Source organism: Rhipicephalus microplus, chromosome 2 (genome assembly GCF_043290135.1).
Source record: "Rhipicephalus microplus isolate Deutch F79 chromosome 2, USDA_Rmic, whole genome shotgun sequence".
Classification (NCBI taxonomy): domain Eukaryota; kingdom Metazoa; phylum Arthropoda; class Arachnida; order Ixodida; family Ixodidae; genus Rhipicephalus; species Rhipicephalus microplus.
The window spans coordinates 21,900,634-21,924,044 of NC_134701.1; the positions used below are offsets into that span (position 1 = coordinate 21,900,634).

General features: G+C 45.1%; 1 protein-coding gene across 1 annotated transcript in view; it reads right to left on the reverse strand.

The window, feature by feature from the left end:
• Positions 1–23,411, reverse strand: part of LOC119169931 (high-affinity choline transporter 1) — a 192,944-nt gene that overhangs the window by 162,919 nt on the left and 6,614 nt on the right. Inside the window, exon 3 of the mRNA XM_037420928.2 lies at positions 20,153–20,308. Coding sequence (XP_037276825.2) covers positions 20,153–20,308 — 156 coding nt within the window. The remainder of the gene's footprint in view (positions 1–20,152; positions 20,309–23,411) is intronic.

Consider the following 23,411-nt stretch of genomic DNA (forward strand, 5'->3'; position numbering starts at 1 on the left):
TGCTTTTCAAATCATTGTTTATGTCTCAAGTGAATTATTGACAACTTGTATGGGGCACTGGCACGTGCACATTCTTAAAGAAGCTCTACGTCCTACAATAGAAAGCTTTACGCATCATTTATAACTTAGCCAGAGATCACCCTTCTGCACAGCTCTTCCAAGCAGCCGATATCCCTACGGTTTTCAATACGTATAACTTACGCCTTGTTCTTAGATGTAAATATGAAATAAACAATAATATTCCAACTCTTGTAGATATGCCAAAATTAGCTGAATATTCTTCTTCATATCCCTTACGGTTCATGAAAAAGTACGAAACAATAACACCACGCACAAATTACCGGGCCCAGATGCTAAGAACCACCTTACCCTCTGTGTTAAACCTGTTATCGCAAAAAGATTTTGACATCTATTGTTGCAAGTCTCCATGCTTTTTTGGTGAGCTGATGTTTAAAATGTCAGCTTTGAACTTATCTGTGATGTTTTTATTATTGCGTGTAGAATAATGTATGCTTTCTGTGTGTTTATACTTATGTAGGCCACTTTCTGTACACCATCACTGCATGCTGAACTGTAATCGGTTGGGAAACCTAGTCAAGCTTCCAACAGCTTTTTTTTCCCATGCCCTCTACTTCCGGAAGTGTAAAAAATTGATTATTATTTATAATATTTATTATTTGATTGATTGATTGATTGATTGATTGATTGATTGATTGATTGATTGATTGATTGATTGATTGATTGATTGATTGATTGATTGATTGATTGATTGATTGATTGATTGATTGATTGATTGATTGATTGATTGATTGATTGATTGATTGATTGATTGATTGATTGATTGATTGTACAGGGCAGACGCTGTTGTGTACAAAGCCCAGCGATCGCTTGTAGGCGAAAGCTTTGCGGCATGAAAAAACGCTTTTTTTTCCTATTAGTTTATCACCTGATATAGCTGTTGCACCAGGCAGCAAGAGAGCATTTGAGCTGTTTGTTGCAATATGGGGTGGTATGTATTGGTCAGTGAGCTGGGTGATATTAGCTGAAAACGTGTTACAGTTAATTTTGACACTCTGATCGTTGAAATCATGAAGACAAAGATCGTTGAAGTTAGAAAGGTCATAGTTGATCACCTCGAAGTTACCCCTATTTTAGAGACGCTTCCTTTTTTTGCTTGTTTCATTTGTTCTTCGAGAGACTAAGTTATTGTCAAAATATAGGAGCATATAATGGTCAAGGCCTGAAAGGTAAGTTATGGGCAAAATTATATTCGAAGGGTTTGTCACTATTAAGTCAAGTGTGTTTGAACGTGCGCAGCTATTCTTGTTGCTAGTGTACATATTTGCTGTAATGCGAACACCAAGCAGACATTTAAAAATTTTCGTGCTTGGGACGAGACTGGACAAATTGAAGCAGAATGACAATTTCAATCTATATTAGGAAAATCGAAGTCCCCTAATAACAGCAGCGGAGATATAGGAAAACGTGCAGTAATAAATCTCGAATGTCGCTACTCCATGTAGACGAGAATGAGGGTGGGCAGTAACACACTCCAATATCTACCCTCTGGTGGCTAAGCGTTATCAGAGCCCATAGCATTACTAGATTATTTTGAACGTGAACAGAAGATGATGATGTTATATCGTTGGAAATACCCAAAAGTACGCCACCGCTTCTAAGTATGCCGCAGTCACAGCGGACAAAGAAAAGCGATCATCGTTTAGAAGCATCATATATATGTGATGGCCAGTGAACGGCTGTGCAGTGCGAGCAGTCGGTATTAGGGGCAAAGCTCCTTAAGACGTGAGTTGTGCGTCTCTTTTATGTAGTATCCATCTCTTGTTTTAGTCCTTGGAATGTCCGCTGGATGGCGGTACTTGCATATGATGAATATATTGTAACGAACAAATACAGTGCCGGAAGCTGAAACAGCTATTTATTAATGGCGAACTTGTGCCCGTTAACTAAATACACAAAGGTTGTGAGCTCACTGGTCAAAACCTCGTCAACTTCTCTTGCGTCTCGCCTTGAGCTGTCCTCGAAAAACCGCCAGCGTTCCTTGTCCAGCGCGGGATGTGGTGACCCCTGCAGCCAGCGTTGCATGGCGCGTTTATAGCTTGGCGCCTACCGCCAGCGTTCCTTGTCCAGCGCGTGATGTGGTGACACGTGCAGCCAGCGTTGCATGGCGCGTTTATAGCTTGGCGCGTTTGGCTTGTCCGTTGGTGTGGCAGAATTCAAAGTAACAGGAAGCGGCGCAGGACTTCGGCAGGTGCCTAACAACATGCGGCATTAGTCCCCCTCCTGAAACGCATCGTCCCGATGCGTACGCTTACGTCGAACAGTTTTGTAAAGGAGTATTTATCTGATGTTTGAGCACATTTATCAGTTGTCTCGTTCAGTGCCTTTCGTAGTACGGTTTCATTCGTACTACATGTACGACTTCTGGGCGATTCCTGCGTCGGGTTGAGCACACTTGCCCTTCAGGAATTACTTCGTAGTTTAGCGTGCCTAACTGGCGAAGTACTTTGTAAGGGCCGAAATAGCGCCGCATCAGTTTTTCCGATAGGCCAGGTGCGCGTATAGGCGTCCACACCCACACTTTGTCCCCGGGGTTGTACTGCACGTGTCTCCGCTTCAGATTATAGCGACTTGCATCGGAGCCTTGTTGCAAAATGATACGATGTCTTGCCAATTGCCGTGCCTCTTCTGCCCTTTCTATGTAGTCGCTGATGTGTGGGTCACTCTCATTCGAATCGTTGACAGGTAACATCGCGTCTAAGGTCGTTGTGACCGTCCGACCATAAACAAGTTGAAATGGCGTGAAGTGTGTCGTTTCTTGTACTACGGTATTATACGCAAATGTTGCATAAGGCAAAATACTGTCACATGTCTGGTGCTCAACGTCCACATACATCGAGATCATGTCGGCGAGAGTTCTATTGAGCCTTTCGGTTAATCCGTTTGTTTGTGGATGGTATGCTGTAGTCCTTCTATGATCGGTGTGGGTGAGCTTCATAACAGACTGCATCAAACGGGCAGTAAATGCTGTTCCTTTGTCTGTAATGACAACCTGTGGTGCGCCATGTCGTAGTAATATCTGACTGACGAAAAACTGGGCTACTTCGTTCGCCGTTCCTTTCGCGAGAGGTGATGTCTCAGCATATCGATTCACGTAGTCTGTTGCTACAACAATAAAGCGCTTTCCCGATGAAGAGAGAGGAAATGGACCAAGCAAATCCATTCCCACTTGCTGAAATGGCCCTTTTGGTGGCTCTATTGGTTGCAACAGACCCGCTTGTTTCGATGGTGGCTTTTTACGTCTCTGGCAATCGCGGCATGACTTAACATAATGGTGCACGGGATCCCTTAATTTCGGCCAATAATACTTCCGGCGAATTCTGGCCAAAGTGCGGCTACTACCCATATGGCCAGCCGATGGGTCGTCATGACACGCTTCTAAGATTTCTGCTCGCAGCGATGATGGTACAAGAAGCAGAAACGTCTCACCGGTGTTTACGAAGCTGCGCTTGTATAGGACGTCGTTCCGGAGGACATAGGATGTCAAACCGTGGACGAAAACTCATGGTACCTCAATTTGGTGACCCTCCAAGTATTGGATAAGCGGGCGTAGTTCCGGGTCCTCTCGCTGAAGACGAGCCATCTCCGACACATTCAGAACTCCAAGAAATGGGATGTCTTGTTCTTGGTCAGATGATGGACCCTCAACAGGTGCGCGAGACAGGCAATCCGCGTCATTGTGCTTGAGACCAGACTTGTAGATTACAGTGATGTCGTGTTCCTGCAGACGCAGGCTCCATCTAGCAAGCCTTCCTGAAGGGTCCTTGATGTTTGCCAGCCAACACAATGAATCATGATCACTGATTGCTCGAAACGGTCTGCCGTAGAGGTATGGGCGAAACTTGCTGATGGCCCATATAACTGCGAGACACTCTTTCTCTGTCACTGAGTAATTAGACTCAGCATTTGATAGAGTGCGGCTCGCGTAAGCAATGGCCTTTTCTTCTCCATTCTGCCACTGAACGAGGATGGCACCGAGGCCAACGTTACTCGCGTCGGTATGTATGTCTGTATCGGTCTCTTTGTCAAAATGGGCAAGTATTGGAGGAGACTGCAAACGGCGTCGCAACTCTGAGAAAGCCGCTTCTTGTTCGTCCCGCCAAGAGAATGGTACACTTTCTTTTGTCAGCCGTGTCAAAGGTTTAGCGACCTTAGCAAAGTTTTCAACAAAGCGTCTGTAGTAGGCACATAGTCCCAGGAATCGTCTGACGGCCTTTTTGTCTTGCGGTTTCGGAAAATTTTCAACTGCTGCAATCTTTTCCGGGTCGGGGCGGACGCCTTCCGCACTAACTATGTGCCCGAGGAACCGAAGCTGACGAAATCCAAAGTTACACTTTTGCGGTTTGATGGTCAGTGCTGCCACCCGAATGACATCCAGTACTATTCTCAGTCGGTGGATGTGCTGCTCGAAGGTGGAAGAAAAAACCACTACATCGTCGAGGTAGACGAGACACGATTGCCACTTGAGTCCGGAGAGCACAGTGTCCATCATCCTCTGGAAGGTAGCGGGAGCAGAGCACAAACCGAAAGGGAGCACTTTGAACTCGTATAGTCCGTCTGGGGTCACAAACGCCGTCTTCTCGCGATCTCATTCGTCCACCTCGATCTGCCAATATCCACTTTTTAAGTCCTATGATGAAAAGAAGTGAGCATTGCGTAACTTATCCAAGGCATCATCGATCCGTGGAAGTGGGTAAACATCACGCTTTGTGACTTGGTTCAGCTTTCTGTAGTCAACGCAAAACCGCAGAGTGTTGTCCTTCTTTTTGACTAGCACTACCGGTGATGCCCACGGACTGTTGGATGGCTGGATTACATCATCGTTGAGCATTTCCTGCACTTGGTTCTTGATGGCTTCTCTTTCTTTTGGCGCTACTCGGTATGGGCGCTGATGCACAGGTCTCACGTGTTCTTCGACCACGATACGGTGCTTTGCGACGGGAGTACGCCCGACTTTCGACGAGGTGAAGAAGCACTCGGCGAACTCTCTGATGAGGTCAGCAATCTGTTGCTTCTGAGATGACGAGAGCTCTCTGTCAATGTCTACTGACTGGAGTACGTTATCCACTGTCTCTGAAGCTTTATCAAGAGTGCAAACATCTGAGACTTGCACGTACTCATGCAGCGATGCTACGGATGTTCCCTTCGCAACATGCTGCAGCTCATTTCGAAAGTTAGTTAATAGAACATACGCACATCCATCATGAAGGCTCACCAGGCCTCTTGCCATGCATAGTCCTTTTTCTAGTAGCAGTCCGATGTTTCCGTCAGCTAATCCGTCACAGTCACGAAGAACTTCACTCCTCACAAGAACGGTCACACTGGAACGTGGCGGCACGGTTACATCTTCGTCCACAATGCGGAGAGGTAGAACGATTGGTTTCTCCGCATTACAGAAGGCGATGGCATTCTCCATAGAAAACGAAACCTGGGACTCTTGCAAGTCAATGACTGCATTCTTTGTTTGCAAAAAGTCAGTGCCTATAATCAGTTCCCGGGAGCACTCAGGAAGCACAATAAAGCTGCCGACATACACAAATCCTCTTATTCCTATCCTTGCGGTGCATAACCCCACGGGACTAACTAAATGCCTCCAGCGGTACGTATCTGAGGTCCGGTCCACTCAGTCATCACCTTCTTAAGCTTCTTTGCGAGAGCATTAGTGACAACGGAATAGTCTGCACCAGTGTCTATTAGCGCAACGGCCTCGACGTCGTCGATCGTGACTAATATCTCGGAGGTAACGTCACTGCTACTGCACTTGACCGTCGTTGCGTAACTGCCACCGTCCTGTCGGGCTAACAATGGAGGGTCTTCAGTTGTCAGTGTATCAGCGGCCTCACCTCCAGAGGTCGCTGGCTCTAGTTTTCCCGCCGCGGGCTAGGTGAACGTGATCTCTGGAGATTTGATGACGGACGAGGACTCGGCGACCGATAGCGCATCGGTGCTGTCGAACGCGACTCCCGTTGTTGCGTGTCTTGAGGTGAATAGCGTGAAGACGAGTATTCTTCAATTTCGTAGGGCTGTTCACCGTTCCGTGGGCATGGTGCATTGACTGGAAAACCACGCAGTCCCGCTCGACGATACTGGCACGCCCGGTAAAGGTGACCTGCTTCTCCGCAGTGGTAGCAAAGGGGCCGCCGGTCTACAGTGCGCCATACATCGCTCTTACGTGTTCTTGCCTCCGGGATTGGTAGCGGCGTACTCGGAGAAAACGTCGGAGGCATCACAGCAGTCGCAGCCGTCCGATTCATGCGTCCGAGGTCCTGTCGTACAGCTTGCGCGTACGACAACTGAGGCGGAGGCTCCGGTTGTGCGCGCTGTAGTACCTGAGGTTGTGGTTGTAGAACCGCTTGCCGCACTTCTTCGCGCACAACGTCGGCAAGTGAAGACATCGCTGGATGAGCTTGAGTCATGTGTATTTTCTGCAGTTCTTCCCTTACGACAGCCCTCACCATTTCACGCAAGTGATCAATGTTACTTGTGAGGGTTGTCGACGCCGCGCTAACGGATGAGACGCTTACGTCCCTGTTGTATTGGCGCGCGCGCTGCTGCAGGGTCTTTTCTATCATGGTCGCCTCTGATCGGAACTCAGCAAGAGAGCGCGGTGGATTACGCACCAGGCCTGCAAAAAGCTCCTCCTTCACTCCATGTATCAGGTGCCGCAACTTCTTTTCCTCGGCCATGTTCTGGTCGGCCCGGCGGAACAGTCGAGACATGTCTTCAATGTACATGGCGACGCTCTCGTTGTTCCGTTGGTTTCACGTCTGAAGAGCGGCCTCTGCCTTTTCTTTGCGGTCCGTGTTTGGGTACGTAGCAAGAAACTCTCTTCGAAAGTCGTCCCACGATAATAAGGACGCTTCGTGGTTTTCGAACCACGTACGTGCAGAATCTTGCAGTGCCACGTAGACGTAGCGAAGTTTCCAGTCTTCGTTCCAACCGTTCAGTCTGGCAACGCGTTCGAAACCGTCAAGCCAGTCCTCGGAATCCTCGATAATATCACCGTGAAATACCTCTGATATGTGGGGCGGGTCCATGACGATATGCGATGGAAATGAAGTCGCTTGGGTGGCCATTGCAGGGGCTCCGGAACTTACGTCTTCCGCTGGTCTCGAAGAATCGAAGAGGGCACCAAACTCGGGCTGCTCACCTCGTAGGCGACGACTCGTTCGTTGGTGTACGGGAGACAACAGCGCTGGCTCCAACCTTCGGGGTTCTGGGCTATGTTCCCTATGCTGAGATGGGCTTGGAATCATACCCGCACCTCCACCAGTTTGTAACGAACAAATACAGTGCCGGAAGCTGAAACAGCTATTTATTATTGGCGAACTTGTGCCCGTCAACTAAATACACAAAGGTTGTGAGCTCACTGGTCAAAACCTCGTCAACTTCTCTTGCGTCTCGCCTTGAGGTGTCCTCAAAAAACCGCCGGCGTTCCTTGTACAGCGCGTGATCTGGTGACCCCTGCAGCCAGCGTTGCATGGCGCGTTTATAGCTTGGCGCGTACCGCCAGCGTTCCTTGTCCAGCGCGTGATATGGTGACACGTGCAGCCAGCGTTGCATGGCGCGTTTATAGCTTGGCGCGTTTGGCTTGTCCGTTGGTGCGGCAGAATTCAAAGTAACAGGAAGCGGCGCAGGACTTCGGCAGGTGCCTAACAACATGCGGCAATATCATGAAAAGATGTGAAATGGCGGTACTTGGAGTGCTGACCAGATGGACAGACAGACAGACAGACAGACAGACAGACAGACAGACAGACAGACAGACACAGACAGACAGACAGACAGACAGACAGACAGACAGACAGACAGACGGGCATGCGTATATACAGACAAACAGACGGACATGCGGACGGGCACACAGACGGACGGAAGCATGGACGGACGGAGGGACGCTTCGCCCCACTCATCATCATTAACTCTGTGGATATATGCTGTAGTTTTGTTACTAGGGGACGCTGAGTGCATTGGCTTTGAAAAGCGAGAGAGGGTTGATGAGTGACAGTTGACATGAGACGCAAGCATGTGGTACGGGACGTGAGCATGCACAGTGGGGTTGCCGACGCCGAGACCAGATTTGCGAAATGTGTGACTATAAAATGCTCTGCATTTGAAATATATTATCAAAAAAGGCACTTTCAACAACGAACAAACTACACAATTGGTCGTTAACAAACACAAGAGGACACCACTCACAAGATACCCCGAAACATTTAAATCAACTGGCACTAACAACTCGCATTACAATGCAATTTAATACATTAACTATCCAAGCACCCTTACGAACTATAAAAATTGTCAAATTTATTCAGTCCAGAGTTCTTAGAATAAAGCTTGAATGCTTATATGCAGGGAAACACTCACTCTAGATCCAGCGCTGATTGTCGTCCCGCTGCGTCCGAGGATTCTTTTACCGAAAGTCTTATGTGACCGTCCTTCAATATCAAAACTTCTTTGCCAGCTACACATCGGTCACTCACGTGCTGCTACTGCAGGGCACGCCTTCGTGCACTGGCGTAAAACACACACTTCATCTCGTGATGCGACTCCCTCCGCTGCTTGCTTATATTCACTAGCCGCTCGGTGCTCTAAATTTCCAGGTGCGCCGCACACGACCGGGTCAAAGGCGACATCTTTCTGGTAGGTTCCGCGCCCTGCGATGGAACTCTGCCGCACCAGGCCCATTTGCCCCACTGCCATTGTCTAGTAGCTAATGTATTCGGCTACTGATCGAATCCCGGCTGCGGTGACCACATTTTCGAAAGAGTCGAAAATGCTGTAGGCTTAGTGCAAAATAACACAAACGCCGACCAAGGTTAAATACGCAAAAGTTAAAAAGACGTTTCGGCTTGTGTGATCAGATTTGGGTCACGTTAAAGAACACCAGGTGATCTGAATTTCCGGAGCCCGCCACTCCGGCGTCTCTCATAACCATATGGTCCTTCTGGGACGTAAATAGCACAAATCAATCAATCAACCACGCCCCTTCGAGATATTGCTACGAGTCGCTCAATTTTATATCCAAGGAAGATGGTCGTCGTAGCGGTAATTCTTTCGAGGATGCTTGCTGATGCTTGTTTCTTTGTTGCGCCATCTTCTGTCGCGTCTGCTTGGCGCCTGGTTTTCACGTAGACGTTAAAAATCGGAGGCGCATACTTTCTAGCACTCTAGTTTGTGGCACTGGCATGCTTGTATTCAGCCAGCCACTTTTCGACGTGCACTTCATGAGTGCCGCAGAAAGTTCCAGGGTCCCGCAGATGAGTAACAGCGACGTGGCTGGGTTCGGTTGGCATAGCGGGGAAAGAGAGGAGAGGAGAGGGTGGACCAACGGACTACTTGTCAACATTCTTAATTTTTATTCAAACATTACCCTACTTAGCCGATAGGCTCTGTCGCAGAGGGTTACAATGTCGAGAAAAGCACATCGTCATCAATACAGCACACTTGTTCATTTGAAAAGTGATTGCATTCACTAATCCATAGAATGAACAAAATACAAATTAGCATACAAATTAGATCTGGTATGGTACTCTGAAATCTCGAAACAACGATTATTTCGCGAAGAGGTATAATGAGGACTGTGAAGGCACTTTTCTTTTAGAATGCCGGTTTTACCATGAAATATTTGGTACAAGAGCTTTAGCCACAGTTTCTTTCGACGCGATAAAATTAATTGCCATCCTAGTTCTAACAACACTAGTTTTTAGGCTATAAACAATATCCGGCCAATAAAGTGACGAACGCAGGAAACGAAGAAGGAGACAGGAAAGCGACGAGACTACCGACTGTTTATTCACGTACGCGTGACTCAAGTACATAGGCCGAATTCATTGTGTGAATTTTAGGGCCTGGGAACATTTTAAATTGATTGAAAAAGGAACAGGCTCCCATTTAGCCATTCATAGTAAACAGTGTAAATGTGAGCCAGCACTGAACAAAATCATGATTTTGGGCAAAACCCATGCAAAATTGGCACGTGAAGTGCTAGAAGATTTTCACATTGCAAATTGTAATCTTGATCGATTAGTATGGCAAAGATTGCATTGAGCGATTGTGCGTCTGTCTAGTGTATTTTGCAAATTCGGTTAAGAGATTGTAGCTTGAAAGTGTGACCGCATGAGTACATATACTTGAGCCACGCGCACGTGAATAAACAGTCGGAAGTCTCGCCGCTTTCCTGTCTCTTTCTTCGTTTCCTGCGTTCCTTATTTTTTGGCTGGAATTTTTTCTGAACCATCGTAGTTCATCTTTCATATTGGTGCAATTGTCATTTCTTGAAGGCCGACTTAAGACATTACTTGCAGCTCTGTTTTGTTTTTGTTTTGTTTTGTTTTTCAAGTTCGTAATCTAAAGTACTTTGCTAGGTGTCTCATACGGCACAAGTTTATGAAGCATAGGGCGAATGCATGTTGAGTACGCCGTTGATTTTAAACATTCCGGTGCATGGATCAGACTGCGCTGTATGAAATTTAGTGACTTGATGGCCTTCGCCACAAATGATTCAACGTGTGCATTCCATGAACAGCCGGCTAAAAAGTCACACCTAAATATTTATAATGCGGATTTTTTGTTACTATACTAATGCACATTACATACTCTAAAGCTAACTTGGTTTTTTATGCGTGAAAGTAACATGAATTGCATTTATTGACATTTAATGTCATTTTACACCTTGAACACCATTCTTGAATGCGCGAGAAGTCGCTTTGATTGATTGATTTGATTGATTTGATTGATTTGTGGAGTTTAACATCCCAAAACCACCATATGATTATGAGAGACGCCGTAGTGGAGGGCTCCGGAAATTTTGACCACCTGTGGTTTTTTAACGTGCACCCAAATCTGAGTACACGGGCCTACAACATTTCCGCCTCCATCGGAAGAGAAGTCGCTTTGAAGCAGGGCGAAGCCACTTTTGTTTCTATTTTTCCTGTACATACACAGTCATCTCAAAGAACTGTTTATTAGAATCAATTCTTAAGCAAATGTCATTTATTTATATTAAAATAAAAGTGGTCCTAGGACTGAGCCCCATAGCACCTCTGAAGTGATGTTTACAAAACCTGATTTTTCGTCATTGTTTACAAACTTGATTTCGTCAGGTCGCCAACACGCTGTTGGCGCCCTTAGAGGATATTTTCTATCCACACCAGAACTTCGCGGTCCACGTTTAGAGCTGCAAGCTTATCTAAAAGAAAAGAATACGATGCAGTGTCGAAAGGTTTTTGGAAGTCCAAGAAAAGGCAATTGATTTATCCGCCATTGTCTATTCCGGATACTAAGTCATGGGGGTGAAATTAAACTATCTGTGTTGTATAAGATAAGCCCTTACGACGCCCATGTTGTTGAGACGCCAGCAAGTTATTCGTATAAATGTGCCACTAGTTCTTTATACGGAATATGTTCTAATAACTTGCAGAGTATGGATGTAAGTGAAACAAATCTATAGTTGGTTACGCCTTTCTTGGACCCTATTTTATGAATAGGTAATATATGTGCAATTTTCTCTCATGTGGGAAGGCACCGGAGGACAAAGACTTTGTTTAGATCACGTTCAGATAAAGAGAAATTGACTCAGCACTCAGCACTCGAGGTGAAATTCCGCCCGGTCCGATTGCCATAGTATCTGTAAGTTTGTTGAGTAATGCCCTGATTCCATTGACACTTAACTCTACTGATTGTATTTTCGGCACGGAATTTGTGCATAGCGAAGCACTAGAACTATACTTCGGCAAGTATACGGAAATGAAATAGTTGTTTAGACAGGTAGCTTTCTCAGTGTCATAACAACTCCTCATTAATGAAGGCAGTTATGATGATTCTTGGGGGGGGGGGGGGGGGGGGGGGGTCTGCTCATAGCCTTTTATACACTGCCAGAACGCCTTTGAATTGTTTTTGTTTTCGAGTTTTTCAAAATCGTGCCACTCAGCCCCCTTTATATTGAGCTTGAACTATCGAGTCACATCATTGAAGCTTTCAAAGTTACATCGGCATTCAGTCCATATAGATTTCAAATATATGCGCCTTCTTTTCCATACTATACTTAAGATACGCGTAGTCATCCATGGTTTGTTTCACTTTTCGAGTGTACCGCTTTTGGCACTGGGAATTTAGGTTTCAGTAAGCTCTTTGACTTTTTGCTTGATCTTAAACCACAATTCTTGTACGTCACAGTCATCAAAAAGCGGCATTCAAAAAGCGGCCTATGATCGAGAAGCTTCCTTGATATGCTGGCGTAATCACCTCTGGCATATAGGTACACCAATTTTGTATTCTGTTTCGTTCGTTTTCTATTTTTTGTTTGGGAAACGGTGACGACTGCATGGTGCTCACTTATTCCTGGTACGACATTTACTGAATTCACGATATTTGGAGAGTTGCAAAAAAAAAGGTCCGATGTATTTCATGCGGGAGCAGTCACACATTGGATTAGCCCACAATAACCTACAATGTGTTTCATCTCAAGGTTTAGGATTGTCACCGCTATCATTCCACAAGTTCCGTCATGCCAAGATAAGCCAGAAGAGTTAAAGTCTCCCGCTAAAATGAACGTGTCACAAGAAGCTTCTAAAACAATATCATGGAGAGGTTTTAACGCGATTACGGACGAATATAAAAACCGATAAAATATACCTGCTACGAACGAAGAATTGTCTCGCATAGCAACTTTCAACCACACTGATTCTACTTCTTCACGACCTAAATCTAATTCAAATCAATTTAAAAAGCGACGACTTAAAACAAAAACACCCCGCCCGCGCGTGATCTATCTTTTTGATAAGCAGCAAAGTCACACGGAAAAACCTGGCTATATCCGATAGAGTGGTTCAGCTATGATTCAGTTTCGAATACTACATCAGCTTTTACAGAATCGATAAGAGCCTCGAGGTCATCAGCTTTATTGGCAACGCTTCTGCAGTTGACCGTCAGCGTAATCAGATATTGTATTTGACCCCCCCCCCCTCCTTTTTTTGGCATGGGTAATTTTTTACAATGTGAACGACTTTTATTTCTTTTCTTTGTCCTGCCTATATTTTTTACCATCCACAATTAACTGATCAAAGTACAATCTAACGTGGTGTTTTTCATTCATGTTGTTGGTTGTAACTTATTCCCAGAGTCTTTTCCGAATATATCTTGTTTCAGGTGGATTATTCGTGAATACGCACACTGCGAAGTTCTGTGGTGTGCGTCGAAAATGGGTGTATTTACAATATTTGCAAAAACTGATCGGAACTACAGCCATCTTGCTTGCTTGCCTCTGCCTAATCTGGCTCGTACCCACTACGAAGAATCAGCCATTAAACCGGTGGTTAGTATAATGTGTTATTTGACGTATGCATGTGGAAGGTAGTGGCCAGATACTGCACCAGGGTGGCCAATCCTTCTCTGGTGAGGGAGTGCGTTTCCGGCGGTGGTTACCGGTGAGGCCGCACCCCAGGCCTCTTAATGCAGTTCCATCACCACGCGGATTTTTTTTTATCCCGTTGGGAACTGCGCGGCACCGGGATTCGAACCACGGACCTTTTGCGTGCGAGGTGGATGCTTTAACCACTACGCCATCGCCGCGTCCCTAAGACATAAGAAAGGAGATGACAAGGACTTGAAGAATTACAGGCCAATCAGCTTGCTCTCTGTAGTATACAAGCTATATACAAAGGTAATTGCTAACAGAGTAAGGAAAACATTAGAATTCAATCAACAAAAGGAACAATCAGGATTTCGAACAGGCTACTCAACAAACGACCACATTCATACTATCAATCAGGTAATTGAGAAATGCTCAGAATATAACCAAGCACTATACAGAGCCTTCATAGATTACGAGAAGGCGTTTGATTCAGTAGAAATATCAGCCGTCATGCAGACATTGCGGAATCAGGGCATCGATGAAGTATATAAAAACATTCTGGAAGAAATCTACAGGGGATCAACTGCTACCATAGTGCTTCATGAAGAAAGCAACACAATACCAATCAAGAAGGGTGTAAAGCAGGGGGACACAATCTCCCCAATGCTATTTACCGCGTGCTTACAGGAGGTTTTCAGAAGCCTAGAATGGGAACAGTTATGAATAAGAGTTAATGGAGAGTACCTTAGTAACCTGCGCTTCACCAATGGCACTGCATTGCTGAGTAACTCAGTGGACGAATTGCAACTCATGATTACGGAGTTAGACAAGGAGAGCAGAAAGGTGGGTCTTAAAATTAATCTGCAGAAAACGAAAGTAATGTACAACAACCTCGAAAAAGAGCAGCGCTTAGAGATAGGTAATAGTGCACTTCAAGTTATAAAAGACTATGCCTTCTTAGGGCAGGTAATAACCGCAGAGCCGAACCACGAGATTGAAGTAACTAGAAGAATAAGAATGGGGTAGAGCATATTCGGCAAGCACTCTCAAATTATGAAAGGTAGATTGCCACTATCCTTCAAGAGGAAGGTAAGAACAGCTGTATCTTACCGGTACTTAGCTATGAAGCAGAAACCTGGAGACTTACAAAAAAGGTTCAGCTTAAATTGAGGACGACGCAGCGAGCAGTGGAAAGAAAAATGGTAGGTGTAACCTTAAGAGACAAGAAGAGAGCAGAGTGGATTAGGGGACAAACGGGGGTGAAGGATATCATAGTTGAAATAAAGAAGAGGAAATGGACATGGGCCGGGTATGTAGCGCGTAGACAGGATAACCGCTGGTCATTAAGGGTAACTGACTGGATTCCCAGAGAAAGGAAGTGGGTTAGGGGGAGACAGAAGGTTAGGTGGGCAGATGAGATTAAGAAGTGTGCGGGTATAAATTGGCAGCAGCAAGCACAGGACCGGGTTAACTGGCCGAACGTGGGAGAGGCCTTTGTCCTGCTGTGGATGTGGTCAGGCTGATGATGATGATGAGGATGATGATGATAGTATATTGTTAATAAAGGAATGTGAATAATCAAATTGAGCTAAAAAGATTTCTGGATAATATGAAATTCACCAATAATAAAGTCACTACAAAGAAAGTAGGCACATAACTACTAATCTAAATTAATAAAGAATAAGTGAATGTTGAAGAACTACATTTCCTTTTGGAATATATAGCCTAACAAGAAAATGTTCATATGTTTTCAAGGAATTCGCGAACTGCTATGCAGATGTTCCTGTTTCTGTGACCCAGAGAAGAAGCTCCAAAAGAAAAATGATTTCAGAATCAAGAGTACTGCTTACTTTTCTGTATAAAATGGCGCGAACAGGAGACAACCCGTCCTCTTTTTCTTCGACCTCTAGGTTATCGACACATGACAATATCAACTGCATCTTGTTTTTCTCGCCAAGCAACTGGGAATTGAATGTTCGCATCTGCGTCATCTTGTATAATTACAGGTCCACCTTTTTGGTGCACTGCCTCCAGGCACAAGACACGCGACTTCTAGTATGGTTGCAGTGGTCACATTTTAATTTGGCAAAATGCGACACGTTGGTAACCTGCAGCTACCTTGACAATGTCTTGCAAGTTTATTTATCAGTACGAAATATGGCCACCACATCCGCATATGTACAAGCCTAAATTCATTGCTAGCCCAAAATGTTTCCAACCCTTTTTCAACAGACACTCCGTCCAACCACAATGCGTCACCCACAATCTCACAAGAATCAAGGGGAACCCTTTAGTTCTGGCACGAAATTGACTATTTATTTCGTATGTTCACCAAGTAGCGCAACAGCGAGCTCTACTCTGCAGTTGGCGTGGTCAGTTCTTGTACTGAGCACCTGGTGAGCTTAATCAAAAAGGTTCTTTTAGAGTGCAGTAAGAACACGTTCACTACGAAGCTCCGCAAACATTTCGTAAGTTATGCTCGCAAGTTTTTTTTTTGTCTTCTTCTAGGTGTTGTTGCCGAAACGTTCGGTGTAGTTCACGTCAGACTGGCATGACACTGGAAGAGAATCACATTACTAACCTCAGGTGATTTGGGCACTCAGTGTGGAGACTGCGGCTGCTTGCCCTTATTTGACACATTCTTGAAGCTTGTGAAATTGCTAATGATTAAAGTGATAGTACACAAACCCCGCCTGTCAGTGTCCCCCAAAAAATTCAATCCCTCTCTAACTTGATCATGTCTTTGACAGATGTTTGGTTCAGAAGTACAGATCACTGAATGTTCATTTTATTTTTTTATTCATTTGGGCATTCTTCACAAAAATTATCTGTAGTTCCCGTTATTACGGTGCACATTTATTAAATCGCACCAAATTAGGTGTTCGTATTACGAAGTCGCACTTATCTATTCTATATCATGGATGCTACCGAACCACCGTGCTATAGACTTTTTGTTACTAAATGAGATGGAATATGTTAATAAAGAAATTTAGTGTTGCGTAAGATGGGCATCGATTCGATGATAGACTACTAATTGATGCGGCGTTTTGTGTATAAATTGCGTCGCCTTCTAGAAATTTCTTGTCAGGAATATCCCGGGGCTGTGCAAAATGCGTTGTCTTCAACGAGCCTTCTGGCCTAACCTGAAGCTGCAGGTGGGACATGGCAAGCACCCGACCATGTCGTATACTTAGAAATTTTGGCGCAACCTCGACTCACGCAAACACTCACACAAGCACACACACTTACACCAGAGCAACACACACGACACGCAGCGCTCACTACCAACTGTTTATTGCTCCTAACTGACCTTCTTAAATACGTACATCGAAATGCGCAAAGGCACAAACTATCAGAACTGCGCCAGTAGAAAACCAACATGGCGTCACCACACCACTAGGAACAAGTAAAAAGTAAAAAAAGTAAAAAAAGTAAAAAAAAAAAAGTAAAAAAAAGGGGGGGTTAACACGAAAAGGAGATATAATCGCTAAACCCTCGCATCAAGGAAAGATATTTCTTGTTGATGCAACACCAAAGATGGCTCGCTGACACATATATCTTTATTCTTTTCTATATAATATGCTTCTAACAGCAAACGTGCTGATAAATTTGAGCTTCTCCCAAGAATCCTTGTATCCGAAAATCGTGGTTCACACCCACATGCGGCAATATGCGACACAAGATGTGCGTACTTATCCTCGTTTTTCTTAACCTTTAGCGCATGCTCCCTAAGCCGGTCATTGAGGCATCGCTCGGTAATGCCAATGTACACGTTACCGCAGGAAAAAGGAATGGAGTATACAACTCCCATGGAACATTTTACGAAGGCATTCTCATGTTTTTTCACGCAACCGCGTCTCTTGCCATTGCAAATACGCGGACATAACTTGGCGAGCTTTTCTGGCGCAGAAAAGACCACAGCCACACCATGCCTTGCAGCAACCTTCTTAATATTATGGGAGAGCTTGTGCACGTAAGGCACGACTTGAAGCTTGGAACCCGAAGGATCCCAAGTAGCTCTATCCCTTTGTGTTCCACGTTTCATCTTCTGCAGTAGTGACTCGGCGACCGCGTTTAGGACCGACGAAGGGAAGCCCGCCGCCGTCAATCGGCTGATCTGTTCATAAAAACTAGTACGCATGTGGTGTGGACACGACTTAATCAACGAGGATTCTAGACATAGCGAAGCAATACCTCTTTTAACTAATTTCGAGTGTGCAGAATCATACGGCAACAGTCCCTTCTTCACTCTAGGCCGGTACACCCAACAAAAGTGTTCACTACCCCACAGTAGCTTGAGGTCTAAAAACTGGAGACAAGCCTCTGTGGGTACCTCGGTAGTGAACCTAAGTCCGCGTCCATGATCTTTAAAAACACTAAGCACATGTTCACAATAAGAACGCTGCACTTCATATGATACCTCATCCGCACGCACACTCACTGAAGTACAGGCGTCTACTTGAAAATCTAAAAAGTAATTGGGGGGTGTATATGGCCCCCGCTTGTCTAAAAGAATTAAAAAATCGTCAACATATCTAAAAATCTTCAAAACCTTATTCCCCCTTAAAAATTTATCCAACGTCCTATCTACATCTGCTAAAAAAATATCAGTAAGAACAGGGGCGACACAAGAACCTATACAGATGCCTTGTCGTTGTAGATAGGGCTTGTCGTTAAAAGTAATAAAAGTAACGTTAAGATAAAATTCTAAAAGTGCTAAAAAGTTTTCAACAGATACGCCCGCATTATTCATAAAAGAAACGTCACCATTATCTTCTATGCACTGTCGGACCGAAGTCAAAAGCTTATCATGAGGTACCGAATAAAACAGGTCTTCAACATCTACTGAGAAAGCAAAGGAAATCTGCTGGTTATTCCGTATGAAATCTGCGACATCACTAGAGCTTTTAGTGCGAAACGGGTCACTAACACTGAGTGGCTTTAGTTTGCTTAACAGGAATTTGCTAACGTTGCCCTGCCATGAACCATTTTCACTAACAATGGTTCCGAAGGGAATGCCCACTTTGTGGGTTTTAGCGGAAAAAAAGACGTTCAAGTTAGTGCTTTTGCTACTAGCTAAGGTTCCAGCCAGCGTAGGAAGTCCTACTTCCCTACAGAACGCGGTGAATTTAGATTTAACGCGTACAGCACTTTTTTTAACAGGTAAAAAGTTCTTGTCAATGGCGCTAATCGCTTTCTCATTGTAAACACCCTGTGGCAAAACAACGAAACCACCCTCCTTGTCGGCTTGTACTAACATCAAATTCAGCTTCTTGAAAAAAGACACCACACTACTCAGTCTTCTGCTACCGCTATTGTCCGGAAGTTGGCTTGCACACCTCGTGAGGCAGTCCATACCGTCCAGCAGGCATCTTTCTCGGTCCTGGTTGGCCTTAGATGACAGGTCCCTGTTCAGGCCTACCAGGTCATGGGCGGAAACACTTGGTGTGCATGCATACTTTGGTCCTTTTCGCAGAAGCTTTTCAATGTCTTCAGGTAGCACTGCACCCCCGAGAACAACGAGGTCCTGATAATTATCTCTTCTCCGTTTACCTTGAAGCCTCAGAAGGGGGGTCAACACGCTCCTCCACCTAGATTCAGTTGTCTGAGCTATACGACGCTTGACTTTCCCGAGTTTATAAGCCGCAAGTTGTTCAGGGTATTCGCATTGAAGAATCACACGAAGCCAATCATAGAGCAGCCTTACTTGGCGCCACAATTCCGCTCTAAGAATTTTGAGCACTCTTTTCACGTGTCCCCAAGAAGGTCTCACACACCCAAACAAGGCACTTACTTCTTCTGGTGTGATGGCTTTCCGGATGCAGAAGGCGGAAATCCTTGCTCTGCATGTGGCTTCACTGATGTAGCCCATAAGAAGGTCAATCTTCGCAGACACATTAGGAGCATAAAAAGAGGGGCCCATTGCACTAGAAATATAGCTTAATAAAACTTGTTGTTGGGCTAGTTGGTTATACATCATATACTTAGAAATTTTGGCGCAACCTCGACTCACGCAAACACTCACACAAGCACACACACTTACACCAGAGCAACACACACGACACGCAGCGCTCACTACCAACTGTTTATTGCTCCTAACTGACCTTCTTAAATACGTACATCGAAATGCGCAAAGGCACAAACTATCAGAACTGCGCCAGTAGAAAACCAACATGGCGTCACCACACCACTAGGAACAAGTAAAAAGTAAAAAAAGTAAAAAAAGTAAAAAAAAGGGGGGGTTAACACGAAAAGGAGATATAATCGCTAAACCCTCGCATCAAGGAAAGATATTTCTTGTTGATGCAACACCAAAGATGGCTCGCTGACACATATATCTTTATTCTTTTCTATATAATATGCTTCTAACAGCAAACGTGCTGATAAATTTGAGCTTCTCCCAAGAATCCTTGTATCCGAAAATCGTGGTTCACACCCACATGCGGCAATATGCGACACAAGATGTGCGTACTTATCCTCGTTTTTCTTAACCTTTAGCGCATGCTCCCTAAGCCGGTCATTGAGGCATCGCTCGGTAATGCCAATGTACACGTTACCGCAGGAAAAAGGAATGGAGTATACAACTCCCATGGAACATTTTACGAAGGCATTCTCATGTTTTTTCACGCAACCGCGTCTCTTGCCATTGCAAATACGCGGACATAACTTGGCGAGCTTTTCTGGCGCAAAAAAGACCATGTCGACGCGCAGTTCCTCACTTACCCAAGGCAGCTAAGATGGCGGCTGACCAGAACACCTCGCCGCAGAGGGCTGGGAGGAAAAGTAGGCCCCCCATGCGGGCTCCGAAGTGCTTCTGGAAAGGGTCCAGCATCGTCTTGTAGCCGGCATTGCGCATCTTCACCGCGAACAGGTTGCCGCCTGCGTTGTGAAAGCATGACTCGCCACCTGTTTTACTTCACGTTTATTTTTCAAAGGACCCCTCAAGAGGGGCTGACAATTGTAGCGACATATGTACACATTAACATATATTTACAAATACATAAACAATAATATATACATTCATAACATATTCACAATAACCACATACGCATATAACTTGTGTGGGTGCTGACACCTTCTGTAAAGTTGTTTGCGCTTCGTGGCGCGCGTGTCTCGTCCAAAAGCCGCATTTCCGATTACGATCACCAGGCGATAGATGGCGTTGTGTTCGCGGTGAGCACTACTATGATCGTCATGGTCGGTAGAATGGTAGCGCCAGTGTGACCCCTGGCAAAAGGCAAGCCTTGGCGGTGGGCGAGAGTTGAGAGCGAGGCTCTTCAGCGCGTGGTGGTTGCCGCGAACGGTTGTCTCTAGCGTGGGTCCCCGGTGCTCGGCACCGGGGGCTGCGTGCCGGGGGCTCTCGTAGTAAGTCAAGCGTTGGCGACGCCACCTTGGGTGTTTTATTGTGTTTGTCATGTTATTGTGTGTTTGTCGTGTTATTGTATTGAGCGTATGGTAATATTGTATCCGGATGTACTAGCGTGTTGATAACGATTGATGTATCAATTCAGTGGACGATATCATCGTTTCGAATTAGTTATTTAAATGTATGTTAATGTTTGGTTAGTACCGACCGCGTCTGCAGTGTCCGTTTCACTCTAAGAGCGTGGCGTGGCGCGCGCTCGGTGATTCGAGACACGACAAACTAGTAGGCACATATAAATATAAGAATAAATTAGTGTTCAAGCTTTTCAGCAAATGATGATGGGAAAGTGATATCAGTGACAGAACGGGTAGGCTGTTCCACACAGTTGATGAACGAAAAAAGCAGGACGCTGAGAAGGTAGTAGTGCGGCTGCGTGAACAGGCTACTAGTAACTGATGCTCAGTGCGAAGGGAAAGGCGGAGGGGAGTGGCCGAAATGTAAAATGCCTGATGAAGCGAGCTATGATAGAACTTGTGAAAAGTGAAAAAAGATAACTGAATCAATGTGGTGCCGGAATGACAGTGACTCTAAGCCGGATCGTGCTTTCAGCAGTGACAGGCTTGTGTGATAAGAGTACGATGAATGAATGAATCTTGCCGCGCGAGTGCAATGATGAGATGTGCTTAATGTCGGGATCATGTCGGCGATGCGTACTGAAATTTCAGATGTACGAGTGTTTTATATTCTAGTAGATTAACGTGAGTAGGTGCATGACGTAAATGGCGTTTTAGAAATCCCAAGGTTCAGTTAGCTGAAGCAGAAATGCACCACACATGAACATACCAATCTGAGTCACATGAAAGGGTGACATCAAGGTGCTTAAGTGAGACTACTTTTTCTAAGGGAGTATTATTGGTGTTCTACGTATGGGAGGGCTGATGGCAGTGGCTGAAACCTATTACTTTACAATTATTAGGGTTAAGGGTTATTAGCCAGTCGTTACACCAGTGTTAAGGTCGTCTTGCGAGGAATTGTGGTCAGGGTAGTTATTATTTGCGCGGTATAAGGCACAGTCATCATCAAACAGACAGATATGTAAGAAGAAACATGAAGGGAAAGGTCGTTAATGTAGATAAGGAAGAACAGGAGACCAAGGTCCCTGTATTGCTGGTCGCCAGACGTTACGGGAGGGGTGCGGATGTACGATTGCACTGACTGATGACGGTTAGAGAGGAATTCAGCAGTCCAGTTCAGAGTGTTTGGGGGCAAGTTCAAACGGGATAGTTTTATTGATAGCCGTTTGTGAGGTAACTTGTCAAATGCTTCTGCATATTCGAGGAAAATAGCGTCAACCTGAGCGTTTCTGTCGAGGTTAATGTGCAAGTCATGGGTGAAGATAGCAAGCTGCGTCTCGCACGATAAGCCTTTGCGAAAGCCATGTTAGACAGGGTGAAAGAAAGGAACGGGGTCTAGGAAGCGCATGATTTGGGTGTAGATAACGCGCTCCATTATTTTTCAGGGTACACTTGTAAGCAATACTGGCTGGTAGTTAAGAAGTGAATTTTCATTTCCCGATCTGTAAATCGGAATGGCATGCCCACTCTTGCAGTTTATGGGAATACTGGAGGATGTTAAGGACTCAGCGAAAATTTGTTTAAAGTAAGATGCGCAAGCATATTTTGTGTTTTTAACAGTATATAATTGATACTGTCTACACCTGAAGCTGAAGATAACTTCAGTTTTTTTATTATTAGCATTACGCCATGTTCGGTGAATTCGGTGGGTGGCCTAACAAAGTACAGGTGAACAGCCGGTACCGGCCAGGGCTGGCAGGTTCATTTGTAAAGACATATGAAAACGTGCCCTTAAACGCATTGGCGCACTCTTGGTCAGTGGTCACTAAGTCATTATGATCTGCGACAATGATAGTTTCAGGTAGCTTAGGTTGCAAGATTTTTCAGAATTTCTGGGGGCTACTATCTGATACTTTGTGTCGTGTGTCAAGGAAGAAGTAGCTTTTTTTCCATGACTAACAACTAAGAGCTCCGTCAAATGGTTAACGGCAACCAACTCGTCTTGGTTGGCGACTTTGGTTTTGGGACGTTAAACCCCACAAATCAATCAAATCAATCAATTGGTTGGAGACTTCAATGCTCCACACGCAGCCTGAAGCTATCACAGCACCACCAAGAAGGGGGCGCGTGTTCACGACGCTTCACAGCAACACGGTCTGATGCTGTGGAATGACTTGCTCCATCCAACCCGAGTAGGCAACAGCGTGTCAAAGGATACTAATCCTGATCTCACGTTTACTGGAGACGTGCACAACGCAACGTGGATAAGGCTACCGGACACTCTAGCGAGCGACCGTCACATTATTCAAATAGAGGTCGAACAGGCACACCACTCGCTCAAGACAGGAAAAGCTCGGCTCACGAACTGGACCACCTACAGGAATGACCTTGATGATGAATCAACTATCGAAGACATTGAAGCCTGGTTAAACAGTATTGTAAGTGTTGCTGATGGACATACCAAAACAATACACTTGAACAAGGACAATCCGGCATTCGATAGTCATCTCTTTCACCTAAGACAAGCTCGAAGATCGCTTAT